A 9,151-nucleotide genomic window follows, 5' to 3' on the forward strand; every position below is an offset into this window, starting at 1 on the left:
AAATGTGTCTGTGCTTTAGCTGTCAATTAACTTGCTCTCCTGCACTTTGAATTAAAAAGGGTTGTCTTCAGGGTCTTGTCAGAGGAGCTGCAGAAAGTCTTGACGGGGCAATTTCTGACGCTACCAGCTCTTGCTGCTGAAACTCGGTAGCCCTGTGGCTGAGTCAGAGAAATGGAGGGTGTAACCAGCCACTGCTTCAGTGCAGGGGCCAGTCGTTAGGCTGAAGCTGACTTACACTGCCAAGTGATGATCAGTTTGGCACCGAGACAGCTGTGGTGCAGGCAACTGAATACTTGGGGTGGAAAGCATCAACAGAATGGGCAGGGTGAAGTGCAGGCACCAGTAACTGGTACCTCTACCACGTTTTGTTTGACTGCTATAACCAGAACATGCTTAATTATATTAAGATGGCTCTGCTTGGAGACACACATCTTGCATCTGATATGGAGGTGGTCAAATTCAATTTATATTTGCTTTCACTCTGCATTTCACACTTTACTGCTCATCTGCGTTGGCAAGGTGGTTTCTAAAACTGAACAGACAGGAAAGTGTGATGCTGTAGCTTTTCGGTATGCCGAAACTACAGTGAAATGACATTACCTAACTTGGACAAGCAAGAACGGAAAAGGGAACTCAAATGCAGACTATCCCAGAATTTGGTAAATTTTTAAAAGATTACGAAAGGAATATCCAAAATAAATAGCTGGCACCATTAAGAAATGTGTAATATTTCTCCTGCATATGTTTGGTGAAAATATATTCCTTATCCACAGCACGTAAACAGCACCCAGGAGTGGCACCTGCTCAGCATGCCTCAATTGTAACTTCATTAAACGCCTTATTTTGTGCAAAAATTTTTCTGTCTTGGTCTCAGTAAGACCACCACTCATGACCACACTTGAAGTGTAATCACTAACAATTGGATTCAAGTTTTTTTATTCCTGCAGACCTTATTGCTCTGGACTGTCACAGTACTCTCTTCTTACAACATGTAAGAGTTCTTGGGTCAAAGTAAATTTTAAAGCTTTATTGGTCTAAATAAAAAAGTACAAAACATTTTTACAATAGAACCTGGTTATTTTTCTGCGATTTAGCAAAACCAAGGGAACAGGCTCTTTGCATGCAGAACTCGGGATGCACCCAGGGCTGCTGACCTTGCACGCCAGGCCTTCACCTTCCAGAACGCAGGCTTCAGCTCAGTGTAACGTCTAACTTGCTGCCGGGGCGGCGGTCTTCTGACACAGCCTGGCCAGCAGTCCAGCCATTTGTAACAGTGAGTTCACACCTTCTGCTATCTTCATATGAGTGTACCCAATTTCCTGGTGATAAAGACATTGCAAAATCTTCTGTTTTCTCCCCCAGTCTAGGCATAATATGACTAATGACTAAATAGAACCTATCCCTTACTACTAAGAGACCAACTTCGAGTCACTTGAACTTCTCAGAGAAGTGTATCTTCTCATGTAAACCAATTAGAATGCCTTTTTTTTTTTTTTTTTTTAATCAAAGCCTGTGTTTCCCCAATTCCTTTATAAGAAGCAAGGTCCATACATCTGAGGACAGGTTTTAAATCTGAAGAGCGATTCCATTACACCAGTTTACCAATTGTCAACCAGCTGTTAATATAACTTAATATTTTACTATCTATTGGACTAGAATCAAGTATGCGCTTGAAGAAAGTTCTCAAGGAGTTATTTAATGCTTTGATGTAAATAATAAATTCAGTCAGCATTACATTTGTTATTAATTCTAGTTGATCACTAAAGTGACTTTTGCCACTTCTGTGGGTGGTTATGGTTACACATTAAACTTCAAGTGACCGTTCTTGCTGACAAACTGATGATGCAGAGTGGGAAAGAAAGCAGTAATGAGTTAAGAAATACTTTTTTTGCGCTACTATATAGCAAATCTCAAACAGAAAACCCTGAGCCTGCCCCTGTATTAGGTATCACATCACCTTCTTAAAAACACCCAAAAGACCCCACTAGGACCTAGGTTAGTACTAACCTTGATAAATTCCAGTTTCAGATATTCTGGCATTTGAAAGGTTTTACACACACGGAAGATGTTGCCAATCACATCTTCTGGAGAGTATCCAAGTCGCCACAAGTGGGCAAGAATCTGTGCAGGCAAGAATAATCCCTCAATTATCTCCAAAACTTATCAGGTCAGTCAAGTACATTCACTTTTGGAAGAGCTGTATATAACTACTGGAACTGCATGTACTATTTATCAGATGATTTAACCTCAATTGTTTAGCAAGTAATTTCAATAAAACTTGCTTTTTTGCTTGTGGGCTTATTCATCTGAACAAACCCCTGCATAAAAAGGATTTAATTCATCAACTTATTTACATGGTATTGCCCTTATCTTAAAAAACAACACACACTGTGAATTCTTCAAAACAAACAAGAATTCTGTAGAGAATTGTCTGTCTACGCCAACACAACACATGAAAACCAACCTTGTATGCTTCATCAATATTTGCATTTATGCAGTGTTGTATCATTTCTTTCACAAGCAGAGGATGAGGCTCGTCACATACCTATATCAAAGAGAAATATTACACTTCAAAATATTAGAAGACTCTCCGTTAAAACTTTGGTATTTTCACGAAGCTTCTGTACAGCTAAAGTACTGAATCAGACACATTCTATAATACAGATTAAATTTTAACTAATATGACTTTTCAGCTATCCTGCCATGGCAGACTCAATGGCATGAAATGAGAAGACCCAAGTAATAGATTCAAAAGTTATCACTGTGAAATTTCCCAGCAGTTATGTGATTCATGTGCTTTGAGAGAGCTGGAATGCTAGAAGGTATCAGGCATGCCATTAGGGACTGCTAGCGCACTCTCCCTTTTCAAAAGGCACATGCACTTTTTTACGGCCTAATGCTTTAATTGCTACATATGTAGTGCTGTCTGCATACTGGCAAAGCACTTTCAAAGGCTTATATACCTGATGGAAGTTCTCACACAGCTGTAGTGCTAAAATTCTAGCATCACTGTTTTACGCTACTACTAACCTTAAAGACGTTTTCACTGTTTATAAAGCCAAATCCAGAATATGTGGACTGTAAGTTGTTTAATGCCTGTGAAAGAAAAAATAAGACTTCATTTATTTTTGGAAGTGCTCTACTTCTCACTCCCCTCCTCAGGATGAAACACTTTTCAGAAAATGATGCCAAATAAGCAGTTTTCAATTAAGCAACAGACTAAACCGCAAATGTATGCAGACTTTGTTTCCCTCCCACAAATTTGGTATCCAGTTCCCACCAATTTACTTTTAAAAAGCAGATCCACCTTAAAACCTCACAAAACCAAAGAGTTTAATTATTTTTGTGCCACAGGTCACATCCTCTTTGCTTTACCTCTCCAAAGATAAATCTTTGAGAGCCACAGTTGAAAGGTTTTTTTGCTTTAAACAGAAGCCTTTGTTTCGTTGCCTTTCTTCTTTTACCTGTCTCATATCTCCTTGGGCTGTGAAGATAATGGCTTCTAGTCCATCATCTGTATATGGTACATTCTCTTTCTCAACAATTTTCAGTAGCCTTGCGAGGATTTGTGAATCTGTCAGCTTGGTGTAACGCAGCACTGCACACCGTGATTGAATAGGTTCTGAGGACAGAGATGCGTAATTAGCATTTCCCTCTTCTCTCAAAAAAATACCATTTGTTTTCATCTTGGAAGAAGGTATCTCAGCTTCCAACTCTTCATTTATCTTCTTTTAAAGAAAAAGAACATGTCAGCTCTAGACAGAATATAGCATCTCCTTAAGAGCATGCAATTTTTACAGTCCTTCACTTGAGCCCAAATGTGCTGCTTGAGTTTTCCAAGATATGTGCAAATATATATATGAAGCTCAGCTGCTTCTGTTCTCCTTGTTTTCTGAATGTGTATGTTTTTCATTGCTAAACAAGAAAAGTCTAAAGGTCTATAATGTGTTAGCCTGTAGGCAAACTTTTATGTTTCAGAAAGCAGGACAAGAAAAGGGGTTCAATACCCATTAAACAATACATCAAACATCTTAAACTGTAGCAGAGTTGGATGGAGATTAAGCCCAAAGTAAAGAAATCTGCTTCTGCAGTCATGCACAGCACTATCCATCAAAAACAGCTGTTCAGAGGGTTTACCGGCTACACAAATATACTCTTCTTTTATTAGCTGAATGTACAGGTGGTTTGATTTTTCAGAAGTACCATGGTTTCTTGCAATGACCAGGTCCAAGGTATTTCTGAAAAGTGCCTTGGAAGTTAGCCAACAATATGGAGAACATATGACAAAAACTCCCAGGGACTAGCAGCACTTTACCTATGATTTTGTCAGAGGCATTGCACGCAAGTGCGAAGCGTGTTGTTTTGGAATAAATTTCCATTGTTCTTCTCAATGCTTGCTGTGCTCCATCTGTCATGCTGGGGGAGAAAAGAGGACAGGTTTAAGCCCTTCACTGACTTACAGGTGCAGCCTAATAACTATTTTTACACAAGCTTCAGAGTTTACTGATATTAAACAGTGCTTTGTAAATTACTTGATATTCTGGCTTGATAAACTAAGCAGCTTTCTCTAGTCATGTGAACAAATCACCCTGCAATGCAGGTAGTCACCAAGAGCTCCATAAAACTAACACACAAAAATAGATCATTAATACTCTGAAGAATACTGCTAAGAATACTACTACTTATATGCAGATGGAGGAGAATGTCCCGTTTTCATCCAGTGAAATTGTCTACATAAGCCAGACTCTTTTCCAAGGGAAAGAGACAGTAAACTGGAAGATGCTATTTCATATCCAGATAAATTACAAAGTGTTTCACCCCAATATTCAGTATCTCCTTTGAAGCAATGATCTTTGCTTGATATGAGTAATCTCGTAAGAACACTGTTCAATGCATATTTATTTCCCAACAAATTATTTTTGATAGCCTGATAGGAACATCTAAGACTGTCCAAGAGAGCAGCTCCACAGACAGGATAGATGCAACACACTTCACATAGTAGCTGAGGTTAAGAAAAAATCAACGTACCTGTCTGCTTCATCAAGGATGATTATTTTATGCCGACCTTTTGGAAGTGTGACCTTTTGCTGGGCAAACATTTTGATTTTGTTTCTCACAACATCAATGCCTCTGGAACAATAATTCAAGTGATTCATGATCAACTGGGTGAAATTACATAATAGATTTTACTCAGCAGCCACATCAGCTGAAGCGGTTCTGAGCTCTCTATTCTCCTGCTGTTTGTTCCTGCCCCTTCAGCTGTGCCAGTATAACTGTGGTGAAACCATGTTGTAAGCCAGACTGCCTAACTGATTCAGATTTAAACACCAATACTCCTCATTTCTGGAGGCTTTGAAAAAATAGTTTAACAGTATCAGTATATATGTGTCAGTAACCTTACAGTACTGCCACAAAATTACTTATGTTTGGCAAAAGGTAGGGGTAATAATTGAACAAGGGCAGAAGTGTTTAACACTGCTTTGCTGCTTTGCCAGTACTTCACACAGCTACATCCACAGACCCAGCTGTAACTCAGAAGAGTTTAAGAAAAACAGCTGGACAGACTGCATCATTTTAGCACAACATGGGTGCTTTCCTAGACTGAGTCCCAGCAAAGACTTACTTTTAAAAATAAAGGACTTCAGGTTTTTGTTCTGTTTAGAAAATGAATGTTGTGATTCTATAGCTCTTCTATAACTGATATTAAAAAAAGCAGGTAAAGTGTATTGTACTCATAAACAACCCTCTAGAACATGTCCTCAGAATACTTCAGGACAGGTCTGCTACAGAACTTGGGAAATATAATCAGCCCTTCGTGCCTGATCCTTGGAGTAGAGTCAGTGTCCTCTACATACCTAACACCCTTATCCTACATTTTAATCCTCAACTGCCCTTACAGCGCTAATTTCTATCACTTCACTTTTTTTCTTAAGCATTGAAAAGTTCCATTGTAAACAACTTGTTCACTTTTCATTCTTAGGAGGATCTTCGTGAATGCAGGAAGCTTAACTCTTTAAAGTGAATTCAAGAAAACAGTACCATTATGGATTCTGTACTCCATCTGTTTATATTTTTGTGCATGAAGGTACCTATCGAGTTTATAAAACATCAAGTAATAATATCTGTGTTGATAGGTGGACATCAAAGATTGCCTAACTTTTAGCTGGAAAAATTGCATTAAAATAAGTACTAGAGGCCTTACTGTAGCATTAAACCTATCACACTGGCCTAAGTTGAACTAAAAATAAAAACGGATACTTGCTGCTTCATTAAAAGTTTGATAAGGTTTATTCATTCTCACCTGTCATTTGAGGCATTCAGCTCCAAAACAGCATCCTTTAATGCAGGACCAAGCAGAGCACGAGCCAAGCAGAGGATACTGGTGGTTTTACCTGTTCCTGGGGGACCCTAAAAATGCAAAATGCAACAATTGCTGGTAAGTTTAATATCATTTTCTACACTGTACACTCTACAATGCTCTCCTGTCATGAAAAACAGCTGCAACAGAGGAACTGCAGGCAGAACACCAGACTAGAGGTTGCCTGAGTTCAGGATCCTGCCTCCAACAGAGGAGAGAAACGCTGCAGGGAAAAGCAGGAGACATGCTTCAATAGGCATCTGAGGGCCAGGTCAGGTTTTAACAGAAAGCTGTTCACCATTTGTGTATTCTGCCAAGAATACTGCTCAGTGACCATACAATCAACATTTCTTACCAATACTTTCAGGCACAATGCAAATCTATACTGGGAGGCTTTTGTGGCTAGATTTCAGAAGCCAGGACCAACACAGTGAAATACAGTACAACACAACAATACTTACAGCAATTATAATATTTGGTACGTTCCCCTCTTTTGCAAAGACCTAAGAAAGAATAAAAATTTTAAAAACTATGTAACAAATAGTTTCCAATTCTATTTTAATAATGAGAAACAGAGCTAGTTTCTTTTCTTCCCTCCTGCTTTCATTTTTTGAACCTTGCTGCTTTCACGTTTTGTTTTTTCAATTGAACCGTTAGAAGTCAGTCCCTAGAATAATATGGAAAAACTTAAAAGCACTTAATCCCACAGGTCTTTAGTACTCTTGCCTTTCCTTTGCATCTGTTATGTGTTTACTAGTATACGCTTTCTGTTAACAAATACTGTGTTCACAAACTCACTTGTCAAAGAAAATATTTTTCCTCCAGAAATTTATGTTTCTTTGTTGTTATATAAATTATATTTATTCATTGAAACAATATTATTAAAACAGCTACAAATTTTCTAAGTTGTATCAAAACGGGGCCAATTTAAACAACATTCCAATTCAAGAAGGCCTTATTTCCTTGAACACCACTCAAGCATGTCCTAAAATAAGTAATTTCTTGAGTATATCAGAAACTTTTTTCCCCACATACTCAACTATAGATGTAAAAATACAAAAGTGCTTTTACTGGTCTGCGGATCTACACAGAATTGGTTTTTTAGCTAACCTCTCAAAAAAATGGACAGCTACACACCTCCAACCTGCTCACCGTATCTTCATTTCCAACTATGTCACATAGTTTCATGGGTCTGTATTTTTCCACCCTGTAAAAGTAAAACCCCACACACTTCAGCACATCTAATAAAACTTTAATAGTGCTTTACACTGACAGAAGAGGAGGATTACGCTAAGATAGCATGCGGCGAAGATGACTTGATGTGTCTTTAGGGCAAACGCTGCAGGGTGCCCCCTCACTGCTAAGCACAGCATTCCACAACACCAATTCCTGAAAGGTTGTTTTACTTCCGTTGGTATAAAAAAAAGGAAAAGGAAGAAAAAAATGCTCAACTCGGACACGAGTTTGGTGCCTCAGTCTGACAGGGCTAAGGGGAGACGCCGCCCTGTGCGCTCTCTCATGGTTAACACAAGGCAGCGCTGACTTTGTCTGGACTCGATAGCGACTTCTTGCTTTCAGCCCTAGGCTGCCCGGTGCCCTCTCCCCACTCACTCCCACTTCACAGGCCCCAGCCCTGCCTGGGCAGGTTACCGGCTGCAGGCAGAGCCCTCACCGCTGCCAGAGCCCCCCACTTCCAAGTCAGACCCAGTTCCTGCAGCCCGGCGGGTACGGGGGAAAGGCCCTAAGCCGGCCGGGATGGGGATGGGGATGGGGATGAGAATGGGGATGGGGATGAGGCCGCCCCGCAGAGGGAGGCAGGGCCCGGCCTACACGACCCCCTGAGCGGAGGCGCCGCGCAGACACAGGCCCAACAGCGCGGCGCGAGCCTCCGCCATCCCGCCAACGGCACGGCGCGCCCCGCCCCCCGCTCGCCCCATAGGCTATGCCACGGTAAGCCCCGCCCCCACCACGCTCTGCACCAATGGCCCTCGGCCTTTCCCGCACCCCCCCCTCCGGCCCCATCTCGCAGGCGCGCAACGGCCGCTCAGGCTCCCTCGCCTGCAGCCGCCCCCCCAGCCCTGGCGCAGGCCGCGCCGTCTCCGCCGCTCACCAGGGCAGCTCGTAATGGCCACCGCCGGCGGGAGCGGCCCCCGGGGGGTCGGCGGACCCCCGCTTCTCGCCTGCCGCGGGCCCGGCCTTCTCGTCCCCCACGGCCTCCACCTCCATTTCCATCCCGGCGGCGGCTGGCCCGGCCCGGCCCCTGTTTCTCCGCCGCCTCCCTGAGGGGAGGGCCGCGCTCTCGGGCCCGCCTCGCGGGGCGGGACGGCGAAGGCCGGCCGGGTGGGTTCTCCCCCGCCCTCCCCGCCCGGCCGGGGCGGGCTCCAGCCGGCCCCGGCTTTTTCGGCGGCCGCTGTGGGAGGCCGCTAAGGGGAGGCGGCAGGCCGGGCACTGGGGGCGGCGGGGCGGGGCTTTGCTGGGGACGGACTGGCGGGTAGGCCTAGGGGCCGCTCACGGCACGGCTGCGTGGGCTTGTGCTCCGCTGTTTTGGAGTCTGACTGCTTTTCCTCCCCTACTGACTGGTTAAGTGTTAATTAATAAAAACAGTAATATGTTTGCACTTCAGGAGTCTAAACCTTTGTTTCTTCTTCTAGCTACTTTATTTCCCCCTATAAAATGAAAACAATAAAAGATGCATCACAAAATACCGTAAGTAGTTATGTTATAATGGGGGTATGTGGTTGCGGTGCTACCGTTAGAATTTGGGTATCCGTACTGGTTTTAAACTTGAGTAGT

The 9,151-nt window shown here is 42.7% G+C and overlaps 1 protein-coding gene across 1 annotated transcript; it reads right to left on the bottom strand.

Moving 5' to 3' along the window:
- Window positions 1-1,012: 1,012 nt before the first annotated feature.
- On the bottom strand, window positions 1,013-8,678 carry RFC2 (replication factor C subunit 2). Its single transcript, XM_052803814.1, has 11 exons — window positions 8,469-8,678; window positions 7,496-7,565; window positions 6,820-6,861; window positions 6,302-6,408; window positions 5,029-5,130; window positions 4,316-4,416; window positions 3,465-3,622; window positions 3,031-3,096; window positions 2,465-2,545; window positions 2,008-2,121; window positions 1,013-1,319 (listed from the first exon to the last, which is right to left on the bottom strand). Exons 1-11 carry the CDS (start codon window positions 8,588-8,590, stop codon window positions 1,209-1,211), a joined length of 1,074 nt encoding a protein of 357 aa, XP_052659774.1. The 5' UTR covers window positions 8,591-8,678; the 3' UTR covers window positions 1,013-1,208.
- Between the last annotated feature and the right edge of the window lie 473 nt (window positions 8,679-9,151).

The sequence above is a fragment of the Harpia harpyja genome, chromosome 12 (genome assembly GCF_026419915.1).
Source record: "Harpia harpyja isolate bHarHar1 chromosome 12, bHarHar1 primary haplotype, whole genome shotgun sequence".
Taxonomy (NCBI): Eukaryota; Metazoa; Chordata; class Aves; order Accipitriformes; family Accipitridae; genus Harpia; species Harpia harpyja.

Excerpts from the sequence above, each read along its gene's own strand:
- RFC2 (XM_052803814.1), bottom strand. The coding sequence starts at position 8,590 with ATGGAAATGGAGGTGGAGGCCGTGGGGGACGAGAAGGCCGGGCCCGCG. Across the intron at positions 5,131-6,301 it reads CTGAATGCCTCAAATGACAG|AGGCATTGATGTTGTGAGAA; the intron begins GTGAGAATGAAT and ends TTATTGTTCCAG. Across the intron at positions 4,417-5,028 it reads ATCCTTGATGAAGCAGACAG|CATGACAGATGGAGCACAGC; the intron begins GTACGTTGATTT and ends TTTCTCCCCCAG.